General features: G+C 34.2%; 2 protein-coding genes across 3 annotated transcripts in view; both read right to left on the reverse strand.

Moving 5' to 3' along the window:
* Nucleotides 1-1152: 1152 nt before the first annotated feature.
* LOC117317976 lies at nucleotides 1153-4412 on the reverse strand. The gene is made up of 3 exons (XM_033872947.1): nucleotides 4225-4412; nucleotides 3660-3736; nucleotides 1153-2537 (listed from the first exon to the last, which is right to left on the reverse strand). The coding sequence occupies exons 1-3, from the start codon at nucleotides 4290-4292 to the stop codon at nucleotides 1441-1443; spliced, it is 1242 nt and encodes a 413-aa protein (XP_033728838.1). The 5' UTR covers nucleotides 4293-4412; the 3' UTR covers nucleotides 1153-1440.
* Nucleotides 4413-8358: 3946 nt separating this feature from the next.
* The window catches only part of LOC117317884 (cytochrome P450 3A8-like), a 35233-nt gene continuing 26438 nt past the window's right edge, over nucleotides 8359-17153 (reverse strand). For both annotated transcript variants that reach the window (XM_033872853.1, XM_033872854.1), the window contains exons 8-15: nucleotides 16530-16675; nucleotides 14939-15066; nucleotides 14348-14411; nucleotides 13802-13959; nucleotides 13098-13186; nucleotides 12049-12186; nucleotides 11745-11907; nucleotides 8359-10666 (exon numbers count right to left, since the gene is read on the reverse strand). In XM_033872853.1, coding sequence (XP_033728744.1) covers nucleotides 10580-10666; nucleotides 11745-11907; nucleotides 12049-12186; nucleotides 13098-13186; nucleotides 13802-13959; nucleotides 14348-14411; nucleotides 14939-15066; nucleotides 16530-16675 — 973 coding nt within the window. In that variant the 3' untranslated portion in view covers nucleotides 8359-10579. The remainder of the gene's footprint in view (nucleotides 10667-11744; nucleotides 11908-12048; nucleotides 12187-13097; nucleotides 13187-13801; nucleotides 13960-14347; nucleotides 14412-14938; nucleotides 15067-16529; nucleotides 16676-17153) is intronic.

A 17153-nucleotide genomic window follows, 5' to 3' on the forward strand; every position in this document is an offset into this window, starting at 1 on the left:
TACATTTTCTACAAGTAAAATTTTCATTTCCAGCAGTTGATTTTTTTTACGTATTTTGATGTTCCTGATATTAACATGCATGCAGCTGTTAAACAGATTTTTAAACATTAAAGAATGGGTATGTATATATATATATGTGTGGACATACTTCAGTAACTCAATAATTATGGCACTAAATTAAAGGACATTTTAAAATAAAAATTTGATTCAAATTACAAATCGATTTATATGATCAATCTTGGGTTTTTTTTTAAACTAATTTAATTACTGTACATTTTTATAACAGCAGAATGTATTTAAAAGTCAATATTAATACAATCAACTGCAATTGCCATCGATATGTTTGCAAGAGATCAATAATTGAAAACTAATATTTACAGAATATCTGGACAGTGTGCACACATTCTTGCTGTGATAGTTATAAATGAAGAGTGGAAAATCGCTGGATTGAAAGAAGTTCCCTCTCAGCCTTCATCAACAAGTTTACCACAGCAGTGGGATAAACCGAGAGGACATAAAATAAAGCCAGAGCCTGTGTCGCAGATGGTCATATCCAGACCACTCAATATGAATCGGAAAAGGAAACCAGTTATTGCCTCTTTTGTTGACAATAGGTATACATAGTATGATACTCTTTGGGATACATATTCCTTTGGTAGGATGAGTCGCACCATTCAATATATCGTTTAATTTATTTGTAACACACAGAGTGTAGTGGAACTTCCTTTGAGGTTTTGATTGACAAATTGGTTAATTTTGTTGTTTATACATTCATGTACATATTTCAATTTCATCAATTAAACTGCAGAAGTTTAACATGTGAATATACAGTTGAGAGAATTCAACCTAAATATCATTTATCACATATATTAACATTGCAGGAAAATGCCCCTGACGACATCCGATATTGCTCATTTAAAGAGTCTCAGCAACAGCCCCATTTCATACTTGGTGGAAAATGGAAGTGACACAAGTACAGTTAATACCCCATTAGGCCCCCAGTTCATCGGTTCAGCTCTAAGCTATCATGTATGTATGCTGCATGATATTCAAATGTAATTGTTTTATAACTATTATTTATAAGGTTAAACACTTGATTTTCTAGGGATTTTAAACATCATACCAAATATCTTTCACATGCATAATGGGCCGTGGAGGCCAAGGGGTTAAGGTGTCCTGATCATGACATTTTATCACTGGCCCTTCACCTCTGGGTTGCAAGTTCGAAACCCTGTGGCAACTGCCTGGAAGTGACCTTAGGATGGAAGGTTGGTCGTTTTCCTCTGGGTACTCCAGCTCATTCTTAAATGACCCTGGCTGTATTAGGTAAAATAAAATAAACCAAACCAATATATCCCATGCATAACATAAAATACATGAAATATTTTAGACTGTATACTAAAAGAGGTATCAATGGAACAAGGCACACTACAAAAAAGATCAGTCTTGTATTAAATATGGCATGAAGTTTGTCAACAAACTACAAACTAACCAAACTTGGTTTATACAGCCAAATAAAGATAGGCTTATTTTGTCAGACAAAATTTTAAATTGCTTGATACGTGCAATAGCTCTTTCCACATGAACTCTGTGTTTTGCAATTCTTATAGTTTTTGAAACATCCCCTGGCTTCATCTGTGCTCCACTTGAAGCAAATGGTGGAATATTTAACTTGAGTCCAAGTTCCTTCAGTTCATCCTCAATAAGGAAACCCTTGTCAGCCATGATACCATCCCCTCTGTTTATTTTCTGTTGCTCAATGAGGTCTGTCAGAAGGTTAAGAAAACCACTTTCTTTGGTTAAAACTTTATCCGAAATAGATCCAGAAAAAAGCATTAAGGCAAAGATAACCGATCCTCTGGGATCAACAACAACTAGAGCTTTCAAGGTCGTACAGGATTTATAGTCCGAGTAGCACTGACTCTGTCGATTTAATGCACTTGGTTTTTGAATTTTGAGTTCTGTTCCATCGATGATAACAATCGTGTCAGGGAAATCCTCTTTGTACTTCGATGGCATATTCCTCACTATCCCCTCTCTTTTGGGCCAAATCACAAGTGAACCAAGTTTGAAAAACATGTAATTAATCCAATTGGAAAATATTGTGCTGCAAGCCTGAGAAGAAAACATGAATAGGTTACTTAAATGTACAAAATCAAAATTTTGTCGTAACTTCATCAGCACAAGAAGAAGCTGGTCTTCCAAAGAAATATTTTTTGTTCCACTCACTGTTTTTGTAAATGTAAATGGCTCTTCTTCTGATGGGATAAAAAACTTGACCAAATTGTGAAATCTGTCACTGGAAAATCCGGTGTAGTACTGGTAATCTGATGGTTTCAAATTATTACAGCTGAACATGGCCTTGGAATCCCCCTGTACCTCATGGGAAGTTGTCTTTCGACATAACTGTTCATATTGAAGTATCATTTTGGAATAACCTTCACTTAAACGTGCGTTGTTTGATATAAGTTTGGCATGCTCCTGGTCTAATCTTCTGTTTTCAGCAGCCAGAGCCAGTAGGTCTAAAGGTTGTGCTTCTGAAAAATAGGAAATATCTGTTTAAAATACAAACACAAACTAATAGCAATTTTTGCTATGTACATATAGCAAATATTACACAGATAACAACTGTTCAATCAAAGATAAGAGAGGATAATATACATCAAACGACAAAAATTAAAAGTATTTTCTTTAAATTATTGATTTAATTACAGTGTATCTTCTCTTATTTCAATGAAATACTTATATCATCCATAATATTATTAATTTATTATTCAATTTAACATATTTGTGTTGTGATGATCACATTAATTTTAGTTTGTATAATATCAGGCAGACTTCCCTTATAATTTCAGGCTCCCCTTATACAACCTGTCACTCAACCAAGGGAGGTAAATTCTGACAAATGTGGAGATATAGCATTTCCTAAGGAGCTACCCAGCTGTATTGATGTACCAGCACCAACACCAGTATGGGGGGATGTATCATTAACCCAAACAGAGGCACAGGATATTGAAAAGTCAACTCGCTCTCAGTCAGATACACAACTGTGGTTCACAGAGAGAAAGAAAAGAATCACTGCATCAAACTTTGGTAGGATAATGCTTCGAAAAAAAATTATAAATGATGCTTTCATGAGCACTTTTCAGGAGCGAAGTTTTACATCAGCTCCAACATCTTATGGAAAGGCAAATGAACTAATAGCCAAACAAATGTACATCAAACAAAGTGGCAACCATATCCATGATATTGGCCTTGTGATAAACCCCAAGCTACCCTTTATAGGAGCTACCCCAGATGCAATTGTCTGTGACAAAATGGTTACTGGATTAGTTGAAATCAAGTGCCCATATTCTGTGAGAGACATGACAATCGAAGATGCATGTACAACAGCAACAAATTCTTCTTAGAAAAAAATGGAGGGAAATATGAATTATCTAATATGCATATGCACTGGTTCCAAGTGCAAGGGCAGCTTTTGGTCACAGGTGCCCAATTTTGTGACTTTGTAACTTACACAAAACAGGACTTCAACATTGACAGAATCCTTTCACATAAGGAAACCATGAAAACTCTGGTGGAAAAACTGACCCATTTTTATGTTGACCATTTCAAACCCTATTTTGCAAAGTAAAATATGGGGTATTGTAAACAGTTACCTTTCATAAGCAAATTGTCATCTTTCTGCATGTCTAATTGCACTTCAGATGGCACCACAATGCTCTCCATTTCGATGCTGTAATCAAAATAAAGATATTAAATACAAGTATTTGTTTTTATTTGGAGTTACATATTGTGTTGAATTCATAGCAACATATTAAAATGAATCACCTTGTCCAGAGTGTCTCCAAAGTGTGTGGAAGTGTCAATATTTTGATTTTGTTATATATGTACCATGTCCTATTAACTAACAGATAGGTTCATTTGAGGATGTGCCAGGTTTGTTCCATTTTCCCACCCAGACTAAGGTGAAATTCAAATATTGTGTTTTAACACTACCTGCCAAAATGCCTCATGTGGGCCCTGAACCATATACAAATATTTTTTTTTACCTACCCACTGAAAAAAACATAGCTCAGGTTTGAAAAAAAAACAAAACAAACAATTTTTCAATTAAGGCCTGATCTGTATAATTGTTTTGATACAAAAGAATGTAGAATAACTATGTTTATAAATGTATGTGTTTTAATTTTTTTTTAAATAGAAATAATCAACATTACTAACTTATCGTTTTCGTCCACGATATCCAGAATTTTTCGTTTGGTACTTTTTGTCAAATCAGGTCTTGGCATTGGTCTCTTTCTGCTTGGTGTTATCCTGTCATAGGGAAGTGCAGACCTTGGATTTGGATACAAATCAGATGGCTTCCCATCAACAAAATGCTACAATAAGAAAATGAAGATACTGTAAATGAAAAAAAAAATACAAAATTTGATTCCCAGTAAAGGCACGGGTAAAAGTCATTTTATTAAAATAGTATAATATATTATAATAAATAGTTATATTTTTGTGGTACGTTATGTGTAAGGTGCATGCAGAGAGGGATTTTATTTCATTTACTGGTTGTTTTTTTTTTTAAATACATGTATGCTGTCTCAGGTGTCATTACCATCTAAAAGTAATTCATTTTGATAGATCTATAGATTGGACAAGTGCCGGTATGTCTGACAAATATTTCTGTTATTGAAATGAATTCATGCCAGAGTTAGTTGTTATTAAATCATAGAGCTGAACTGCTTTAGCCTTTAAAATAAATCTTTAAATAGGATATATATACAGTCATAAAATGTAAACAACAGCTAATATTAAAAAATAGTCAGAATTACCTATGCTACCTATTACCTATGACTAGACATGTCCTTGTGATTCAAGCGTACGCATGTCCCTGTGCCTGATTTTTTCTTATAGAAACATGCACTGTGCTAAACATGTTCAAACACTCGGTAGAAATACTTTACAATTCGTATGGTATCGTACATCCCCCCCCCCCCCCCCCCCCCCCCCCCCCCCCCCCCACACACACACACACACATGTACGCATACGCTACATACGACCTATTTCTGTGAGCATGGCAGTCATCTAAAGTAGTTACTACATTATCATTTATATAAAGAGGATATGACATTGAAATATCAATATTCCCTTAGAACAGACAAACAGGTGTTTGGCTTTACTACGCTCACGCAAGATTTCTTCGTTCAGTTGTGATTGTGGTCTGCCACACAGTCTTATCCATTCTTTGCATTTTTCCAAACTCCTGCCGGGTTTAGGAAATGGTATAAATGTCACCCCACCTTCCAGACGGTCGGGGAACCTGCTGTCCGTGTTACAGGTACCCCAGCAGCATCTTTTCACCATTGTTGTGACACTTCAGAAAAGTCCGACAGTGACGGGCAAAATGGCGGCGGTTTCATGTGTCGCCGAAGTTATTTGTAACGCGTCACGCGATTGGTCGAACTGACCTGTCAATCAAAATCTGGCGATCCCACAATTATGTAATTAAGAGCGACGTCATTTGCATAATAGGAACTGGTAACAGAAATGAACCATCAGGTTACATTGAAAGGAGTTTGCATCAGGATTCAAAGACAGGGGGATCAACTTTTGCGTCTTAACCAGATAATAGAAGCTTTGCACTGCAACAGTACACCAAAAGATGATCCGATACTAAACAGATGTAAACTTATTTAAAGATTAAGTACTTTTTTGGCATTGATCGACATGAGAATATGTTTTACTATTTACATCAGGATTTTGGGTAAATACTTGCCGTCTTATATTAAGTTGAAGTACATTTGCGTTCACAAGATGTACATAGCAATGCGTTAAACTGCCACAGGCCGTGAAAATAACAAAGTGGCGATACTGACCATAATGACTAAATGCTTACCTACAATCATGGTTTTCTTTTTTACATGCCGATCAAATGTTTGTGTAATTAAAATCCCAATGTTGATCAATGCCAAAAAAGGTACATCGAATGCGAAAATTATCTTTAATACAATACGTTACTTGACATTGCCTTGATGACATATACCAACGGTATTAACAATGCTAGCAAATGTTATTTGTATATGCCAACTTCACGTAACCTAAGGTGAAGGTCGGAGGTGTATAGTTCAACGATGCCTGCCCATGTCGGTTTGTGTTTCTCAGGAAGTTGGAAAACGGGCAGGTCTGTATTGTCGTGTTTGTCTCCTTGGACAATCCACTTTGCCCTTATTGCTCTAGATCGGGTCTCCCGTATGTTGTTCAGTTAGGTAGTCACCGACTACTACAAGGGGATCCGGCCTCAAAATGACCTTGATTGTTCATTAAGCGATTAAATCAGCAAACAAATAAACAATCAGTAAATGTGGACGATTGTTTCCTTACGAAAGACTGCCAATTACACAAAAAGTGTATGATTAGGAGGGAATAATGGTTTCAGTAGCGGGAGTTCGGGGAATCGGATTTTGATGTTAATACAAAAATAAACACATAATCAAACATCTAGTTGAATCCGATAAGGCGATTGGTGATTATCCATCATTAATAAACAATAAAACTATCAATTGCGATTCCATAGAGTCATTTATTTCCTTAAAAATAATTTTTAAAAAACAACATCAACAACAATGTCTAATCAGTTATTATCATCAGCGTGAAGGTCATGTCTTTGAATCTAATCTAAATAGCAGGGCAGTGTACTGGATATTTCCTTTACAACCTTTTGTTAATGACTATACAACCCTATTGCACACTGACAATAGACTGACTAATATGCTGACCAGGATTCCTAATTCGTAATGGAAAAGCTTTGTTTTTTTTATATGTCAGCTGTTTCATTGATACGTGATTGAAGAGTCAATAAATCACGGAATGTTTATGCCTAAACAATACTTGGCCTTCAGATGTCGATGGTCTTCATATGGTAAAAAAGGACGCGTCTGGTACATTCTTTCCAACATTTCCCAACATAGTTATAGTAAAGTGTAATATTTGATTAAATGAGATTTTCATATATGAAGTACACTTTAATTATTTATATCTTTCGATATTTGACTATATATCATTCCCCCGGAAGACATGCTTATTTTTTTCAAAAGATTCCGCACAATATGAAGATTTTATTTCATTTGGAATAATTCATACAACAAACACATTATCAACCAAAGGACTAAATATTGAATCCGAGTAAATAAAAAGTAAGATCAGATAAAACAATATAAATATGTCATCAAAAAAACGACAGAAAAAACCTTTCCTTGTAGCAAACAAACAAAAATATCAAAGTATAGAGAAAACGAAATGCAAGTCACATTGAGGATTAAACCAGTTTAACTACATGTATTACATAAAAAATCACTAAAAATAAAAATAAAGAAAAAACGTTTTCAAGTTATACTGGATTTACCTAGGTTCCTAAACTCTGTATTCGACACTGAGTTAGTCTTGTCATTTTTGACTGGAGTATTGAGGAATGGGATAAAATATTTTTTGTCAGGGGCCTCCTCCTACATTTTTCGATCGAATGCTTTGAAAATTGGTATGCATCTCTAAATGGATTCAAGTCTGTAGAAAAACAGCTACATGAAGAAATAGCTAGATTGCCAAATGATTGTGAAATAAAACAATGGCTACAAAAAAAACCCATCTGTTGTATGTCTGATAATGTTTAAAACAAAATACTGTTTCTGGTGATTACGGATAACAAATAATTATAGAATGATATAATAATAAAAAAATATAATTCAAATTGAAAATTGATAAAACGTGGGTAAAAAATTAACAAAAAATGTACATTTTAATGGCGACTCCTGAATAAAGACCTGGTACTCAGGAAGCGTAAGCGTCTTACACGTCATCGACCTCAACCGCCATGGAAATTTAGGTCAAATTCAGGTAAATGTCGCAGAAGGGAATGTAATATTTCCAAATGAGATCATGTCTGATAGGGACCAACCAACCAATTGTTTTTCCATAGACTTTAGTGTTAACGTTTTTGGAGTATTTCACTCAAATTCTTGAATTCAATATGACAATTATGGTTTATAACAAAAGTTTAGGGTCTCATATAATACATAATCAAAAAAAAATTGGGTCCTTCAGCTCAAATTTTCTCCAGGGTAGCCATTTTGAAAATGGGTGAATATCGCAGTAAAAATTCTCAAAAATCTTAAATGTTTACCTGTTAATTATTATTACCTCAACTTTTGGGAAAAAATCAATCGGACTTACGAAATTGATATCAACATTTCTTATTGATAGTTACCTATCAGGCTACCTATCTATTGTCTCGCTCCATAAAATACTGGCCAATCAGTGGCTGCCAGACATTTTATCCTATACACAGGGGCTGTTTCAAAAAAAAAAAATTTTCAATTGGTTGGTTGTTCCCTGATAAACGTGCCACTAAATCAGGACACTAGACACTGCTTACAACTACAACATTGAAGCATCATTTTAGGGGGTATCGACTAGATGTAGTGGTAATATGTTTCAAAATATCCGGATAAATAATATGGTGCCGTAACTCGTGATTTCGGGGACTGAAAAGTGCACCATTGACACAAATTGTCTTCCTTTGTCATATGAATGTCTAATCATACAGATTATGCATATATTATATGTTGATGAACATTTAAGATGCGAACTTACGTCGTACACGTACTGGTATCGTACCCAATACAATACTGTTTTCATAATATCATAACACAAAAATATCAAGGATTGCCATAATATAACATAACCATGAAATATTTATACAACATACACGCAAAAAATGTCTACATAAATCATACTACTGCTTGTGGTTAATACCACAGGAAAATGAGCAATTATCAATACACCAGAGGAAAAAAACTCGTGACAAAACGAATCCATCAGATATCAAAAATGATATATTATGATATAGAATGATTTACTACTTGTCTCTATATAAAGATATGTAAATGTAAATCTTTTTTGTTGAGAAGAGTTTTAACTGTTGACTGATAAGGCACGAAACAACTGTATACTGTTGACCGACGTGGAATACCATATGTTTACATATCTCCCTTCTTCAGCTTAGCAAACTCTGACTGCGTTAAAATTAGCGTAAAGCAGTGAAAAAAAGGCTCAGCGGATTAATAAGCGCGGAAATCGGTAACATAATCATGGCGTCGTCTCTCTGTGACTTTACAAGAACGTCAACTAGACGGCGCCATTTTCAAAAGACTGGTCTACGCAATTTTAGCGTTTTCTCCTGTTACACGATGATCTCTGTACAAAAATCTAACGCCAAAAAAGTTTTTTTTCAAAAACTAAACGGTAAATTGCGGAAAATAAGTTGATATTTAACTTGTCCACGAGGTAAGCTAACAACAGATGTCTGAAGCGTACAGTTCCTATAGAACAATCGACTACGTCACCACTATATCCGTGTCTATACCCGCTGTGCTTGACAATCATAGTTAATGCGAGACGGAAATTGTGGATTGTAAATATATTAATAAGTTGAAAACGTGAAATGCTTTAAACAAAAATGTAGAGTTGTTTCTTTTAATTTTGTTGATTTGATTTTGTAGATTCACAGGAACTATATTATCTTAGTCACCTCGACAGCCGTAGTTACATATACCAACGTCGCAACACATCACGACCTTTATTTATTTTTTTTATCTCGGCGACTTATTTCTATATCTTCCTAGATACATACATTTAGTGTATGATGAAGTAATAGTTTAAGTTACTCTGATGAAAAGTCGAAATTTTCTTATGACTAATGTTTTAAATGATAAACCTCATTTTAAAGGGGAGATCAAAGATTAGAATTTGACATGATATTTGAATTTGCGTGAATTATGCTGTTTGACCATACATACAACAAAGCAATATTTTAAAAGTGGGGTATCGGATATGTATGAAGGTTTTTAAAATTTACAAACCTTGAATATTCTTTTTGAATATAGAAGTTATATTGACCTAGCCCATTTATGTAATCCATACCCCTAAATTTTGAAGTATAAAAATATCCATTTTTTTACCATTTTTGCTAGATATAACATTTAATATAACAAGTTCTGCTGACTAATTTTTAAGGTATTTTGCAGACCATATAGGAAAAAGTAGCTCTTTCTAAAACATATATAAAAATGAATAAGAAACATTCAAAATTGCCAGCGCAATGATGGTTTAAGTGAAAATAGTTAAGTAAAAAAATACGAAATGTGAGCCTTGCACAAAATGCAAGAAAATACATTGTCAAAATGGCCGCTAAATGGGCAATTTCTTTTTTAATTCTTCTAAAACCAAATCTACTTACCTAACAAGTCAGAAATTTTGAAACCTTCTTCGGATATAACATTGAGAGAAAATTGCCAGATGTTTGTTACATACATATATATGTATTGCAAATACTTTTTATTCAAGATCGAAACGAGATTTCAATGTGACTGAAACCCCAGAAGAGCAGATCCTTAAGAAAAGGGCGGGCATTTTTGACACTTGTCACCGAAATCAAGATTAACAGACAGGTGCGTCCACAGACAGATGCGCCAATTAAAGCGTTTTTATATGGACAACTAGATAATGCTGGCGATATAAAATACTGATTTCCTAGCACTGTTCAAGGACGACCTGTAACTTTATAGGTTTGACCGTTTGCAGCACTGGAGTACTCTTCAGAAACTGTGGTGGACTAGGCTGAAAATGAACAAAGAGAACAAAAATCTTCTTAGAATGAAAATAAAAAAATATGTTATTAACTTAAGAAAAATGGTCAGCTGCCGCGTATTACAACAAGCAACGGATGTAAGTATAACCGTTGACAAAAAATAATCGTGGTAATTTCTATCTATTACAAAAACATAATCAACGTTTTTTTTAACTATTACAAAACAATCGTCGTGTTTATAATTCATTACAACTAAACACGTAATTGTTTCCTTAAACAACAAAACCATGGTCGTGTGTGTAAACTTTTACACACCAATCGTCGAATTGGTTTCTTAAACACCAAAAACAATCGTCGTATTTATGACCTTCTACAATAAACCAATCGTTGTATTTATGTCTTCATACGTATATTAAGGTAATATACTGATATAGCCAAGATACATATGTACCTTGATATATCTGTATTCCAAAAGTTACAATATATACACATTGAATAGATGGTACGTTATATATATATTTAACCATATTCTAACCATATCAGTTGAGCAAGCATAAATCACAGGTTAGGATGTAAGGTTGAATTTATATCCGGGAATGCTGATTCAGTCACAAGTTTGAGAGGTAAGAAGCTCAAATTTAGCCATGATTAGGGGTTGAGGCATACAAAGCTTAAATATAGCTAGGATTATGGGTTGAGAGATACAAGAAGCTCAAATTAGCCAGAATTGAGGGTTGAGAAATACGAAGTTCAAATAGATATCTAGAGTGAGGGGTTGAGAGGTTAGAAACTCAAATGTAGCCAGGCATGATTCAAATGTATCAAGGCTGAGAGATAGCAAGACTGAGAGGTAACAAGGCTATAAGGCCGAGATGTAAATATGGTCACAACGAGGCTGATCATTACAAGGCTTATATATAAAGTGACAAGGGTTAAAAAGGACTTAGATTAACAAACTTAAGATATTAAAGATTTGCGATGTCAGGGCCGAGTAAAAATGCTAACTGCTACAAAGCTAGATGGGTTTTTTTTCGTGCTAAAATCGTATCACCGAACAACCGGCTACCAAATTAGGAAAACAACTTAAACTAAATATGCAATACTTACCTCTGTTTCTATACATGGGACAAAACGGACTTTTCTCATGAGGTAAATGAGAACAAGCTTTATTTGCATCATACCAAATCTAACACCAACGCACATTCGTGGACCTCCTCCAAAAGGCAGAAACATCACAGGATCAGCATTACATTCGCTGTCAGGATTAAATCTGTACCAAATGAAGCAATTTAAGAAGTTTCTTTAATATTTTGTTTTATAAAACTTGCTACTAGTACAGAAATTGCATACGCCAATTTGACATGCAAGTTGTTAGCTATGATATTGAAATGTATCATCAATATTTACCAACCTTTCAGGACGAAACTCTTCAGGGTCGGGGTAGAACCTAGGCTCATGGTGAATGTGATAGATGGGTATTACTACTGATGACCCTTTTGGGATTTGAACACCCTGGATTGTTGTAGACTCACTGCAGTACCGACTCATTCTGAAATAAAAAGACACGTTGTAATTATTTTTTTATAAGTATCAGCAATTACAATGTATTATCAATTAACAAACATTTTCAATATTGTTTGACAAAGGATGTTAACTATTCTCTGATAAACACCAATATATGTATGAAGGGTATTCAACTCAAAAAGATAAAATTTCTAATTAATTGATTAGGAATCTCTGAATTCTTTCAATCCAAGAATATTTATGGCAATATACGACGGAGAAATAAAGTTTTCAAACGGAAACGGCATTTAAGAAAGAAATAACCTATTGACAGATGTTATTTTCAACTAAAGTAAAATAAGCGGTCGTGGTTAGCTTTAGCGTTCGCCACACCAAAACGAAACCATTTCTTTTGTATTAGATAATATTCTGACTCTGGCTTTGACCTCACAATGGGTACAGTTACACATATCGTTATTGCACATGTGCGTATTGCGAATTAAGAAATATCAGGGAGAACCGACATGCTAACGAAACCTAAATTTTAACTTAAAGTCGTTAACACGAGGGCAAAATATGGTCAAAAATAATCTTGATTAGCATGGATATCTTAGTAACAGAGGAATACGATAAGGTGTTCCGGGGCAGTAAGCTTATTCTGCTTCATCGCAGACATGACATACAGATAAAGGTAAAATCCAGTTTAAGTCACGTCCTCTAAATGAGAAATAGGGTGGTGACAACCGAACCAGTACAAATATCCCAACAAGCATCGAACAGTAAAATAAAGTGTGTCCAAATGAGGTCATAATGCCCACAGTAAAACTTTCCGTATGGACTTTATTGACTGCATCATCGAAGTCTTTTGTTATTGTTCTAAGTCTGAAGGTCATATCTGTCACGGAACTTGTGGTAAGGGGAAGAAGCTTTTGGATATCGAATCGACATGGAACCTACCTTGCGAGAGGGGGATACTTCCTTAGTGCTTCTTTGATTACATAGTCGGTGTATTTTAAGTCTTGCAGGTGTTCATAGGTCGGCTCATCCTATAAATATATAAAATCAGTGGATATTTTGTCTTCCCATCCGGGTGTCTGTGAGAATGGACATCCTTGTAAATTTTTTTAATTGTCATTTTTAAATAGAAGACGAGTTCTGCCATTGGACGTGTTGATGCTTTAAATGCATAATTTTGTATTTCATGTGTTTTACCATTGCTATTACACTTGTTTTATTTTATCAATTTTTTTTTTAATAAAAGTACATTTCCATTGCATTTTCTTTTAATGAAAGTACATCAATGTATTAAATCCAAATTAATTGCAATATGACTTTACCGGATGCAATAGTGTAAAAAAAAACAAAAAATAAAACAAGCATGCTGGGCATTAACAAAGCAATACATCTCCCCTTCCGGCCCCGCTTAAAATAGTAAGTTACTTTTACTTTCACCAAAAAAACCTGAAGCTAGAACATGATCACAAACTAATTTTCACCAAAACACCTTGAAGTATGACGGAGAAAAATGCGAAAATCAGAGCTGGAAGGGAAGGAAAACTATTGCTCCCCATCCCCTACCTCCTGTTTCACCGGTAGGGGAGTAATATAACAAATTAATCCCAAAATGTACCAATATACTTTTTCGACTTCATATTTCTTACCTCCCCTATAACGTTTCTGATTTCTCTCTTCAATTTTTCTTGCACCTGCTGATTCAGTGCAAGTTCATATGTTATGAACTGCAGGCAAGCAGATGAGGTTTCGTAAGAACCAATCATAAAAGAAAACGCTTGAGCATTTGCTTCTTCCGTTGAAAGCTCTGAAAATAATATACATATGTTATCACTGTCGCAAATCAGCGAGTTAGGTCATAGTATCGGGAACCAAGAAAAAAGCATATTTTTATCTTCTTTTTACTTATTGTGGTGCCTGTTACAGAATACTTGGATTTTGTCCTATTCCGCATATTTATATGTATCTTCTTACTTTATTATACTATGTTTGATGTAGCAAACGTACAGTGTAAAGGTATAATCACACCCTAAACATCGTTTCAAGTGGGGATAGCTCATTCAGTCACTTTCAGAGGATCAACCTTTTAATATGTTTTGCTACAAAAAAGCTTTCGAATTGAGTGAATGTGATGTCAATTATTTCAAATTGTTCATTAAGGTAGCCACGGAGTCTGTGGGGTAACTAGGACATACCATTTTTGCTTCCACTTTGTCCAGAGCTGGCATCCGTCAACAATTGTAAGAAGTCATCCCTTCGCTAAAAAATAAATAAAAAAAACCACAAACAAACAAACAAAAAACAATAACAAAAAACGGGGAAAAAGCAAAACAAAAACAAATACAAAAAAAACGCACACCTTATTGTTCTGTTAATTTTTAATGAGGTGTATACATTGCACGTTGTCGATAAGTAAAACCAAAAAGGGAAATGTTTACGGCTAACTTTAGGAACAAACAGTATGCTTGTGTAAAAACAAACATTGTGAGATTCACGTAATTTTATATATCTTAAGATGCAATATATGTTTTGTATATCTTGGTACATATTAGGTCCAAATGGAATAAAGAAACGTTCATTTAATTGTGGAAGGACATGGAATTTTGGAGTAGAATTATTGTAACTTTGTCCTTTGTCAATTGGACCTGGTCTTCACATTTTACAGTCGAGGGTATTTATGCGGTACAAAATGCATGGAAGATGAAAAGTTGTAGTTTTAATGAAGTTTTAAACCTAACAACAGCACAGAATAACTTATTATACCAAAATGAACAGGATATTCTTACCAATTCCGGATTCGTCCGTCGCTTGTTTATCAATTTTGTTACTTTATCAATGACAAATTTAACAGTTTTCCTTGGAAATGGACTGACATCAAACCGTTTTAGGAGTTTGTCTGCATGGGGAATGGTCACTGTTGACAAAATATTATAACCTTATTTTAATAGTCATATTCAATAGGAATATATGAGTTGAAAATACATAATAGAAATACCTATTAAATGAAATATATCTTATTGTATAGCGAAACGCAAAGGTTACTAAAATATCAAGGAAATATGTTTGCAAAGCATCAAACCGTCCTTAAAAAAGATACTCTACTAAGATACATTTCTAAAGGTTGACATAAAAAAAATAAAACAAGAAAATTGGAAACTAATATAATTAAGCATTTTTTCAACATCGACTCAATATAGATAAAACGAAGAGTACATACAAAGATGTGAAATTCGTTATTATGGGAGGATTTACGTTTTTTAAAAGTATTTTCGGCATTCACACACTTACACATTTATTAATTAATCCAAATGTGTCCATGCAATTTAATACACATCTAATCGTAGCAGTATTACGTGCTCGTACATGGACGCATACTATGTGATGACTGGGGGTCGTATCAAAAGTGAAAATATCTGATGTTCGTTAAAATCGTGCACACGTGCATATGTTCATATAAAATAAGAAAGCCTCATGGTTTTGCAAATGTAGAAATTATCATATACAACATACATGTAAAATGTAGCAAGTTCTGTCCCTAAACTGGCGCATGTGTGTGTTGTTTTTTGTTGTTGTTTTTTGTTTCAGGTCGATCTACTGACTCCGATTTCTTGATTAAAACAAGATGAGATATTTTTGAAGCCACTCCAAAATTTCATGTTTTACGTTTCGCTTCAGTATTTGGCATTGCATGGTAAATAACCCAGTTGTGATATATAAGATTATATATAAAACTGCATCATACAGCATATTTGCGCTCCTACAATTTACCAGTGTTGCTAGTATCCGAACGTGTGTAAATCGATAAGACAATTAATTAGGAATCGGTAATTGATTAATATTGAATGAAACAATGTTGCTCATGGTTTTTGCTAGATAGTTGTACAAAACTTGACTTTTTTCTTTCATGGCTGCTTATTTATACTTCAATTAGGTTAAGAGATTTGTTTGAGTAGGACCTAGCGTCCTAACAGGACAGGTCGAAATAGAATTCACCGTTAGAAGGACAAAACGAAAGAGCAGTAACGCCAGACAGTAAACATGTAAAACTCAAGTGTTACCATTAGTTGGTCATATTCATTTCAGTGTCTAGATCTCAACTGAGCAGAAGTCGTAGAAGATCCCTATTTTCCGCAGAAAATCCACCCACTGTTACTTATTATCTACTTAAAAAACTTAGAATAACACGGGGGGGGGGGCAGTATAAGTTGTCTCACAACAGGTACAGCGATAATTCGTGAAGAATGTATAATGTCCTAATTAGTTTTTGATTTCCTATATCTCTTATTAAGTTAAATTGCTCAGCGTTCCAAATTGGATCATGTAACCAGAAGTAAAAATAAGATTTATTCGTTTTAAATGTAATTATTTAAACTATACCTGCAAGTATAAGGCACGCATTGAATTTGTTATTGAATAGGCCTTGCAGATTTTTGTAAAATTCTTCTCTTTTCTCCTTATCGTCATCCAAATCCACACCAAACGCACATGCACAAATAACGTGAAGGGCGTATGTGCAAAAGAACCTGAAAAGAAAGTTAGACAAGAGCGATAAATGTACGTGTTATAATTGATATATATTGTTCTCTGGTTCGCCACTTAGAAACTCCCAGCAACACCTCAAACACCCAATATCTTCACTCCAAAAAACAGATTCAATTTCAACATGGTTATTGTCAAAAGTATCCAGTTAAAACATTTAAAATAGGTTTAGATGTGACTCTTTATTTGTTTACAGTTTCCGGATATGTTGCTGTCTTTCAAAAGGTGATTTTTCTCAAAATCATAAATTATAGAAATATCCTATCTTGGGTGTCTAGAGCTAAAGTACAAGTCCGTAACGTCATAATATGGAAATATATTACTGTAGCTTACTGATAAATGATTCGTGTATTTTCAAGTAACAAAGTGTCCAAAGTAACACTGCAAATATGTAGATAGAAACACTGAATCAAAGATAATGTTAGTTTTGATTTAGTTTTATTAACATAATCTATAGTTAGA

Source organism: Pecten maximus, chromosome 19, assembly GCF_902652985.1.
Source record: "Pecten maximus chromosome 19, xPecMax1.1, whole genome shotgun sequence".
NCBI classification, from domain to species: Eukaryota; Metazoa; Mollusca; class Bivalvia; order Pectinida; family Pectinidae; genus Pecten; species Pecten maximus.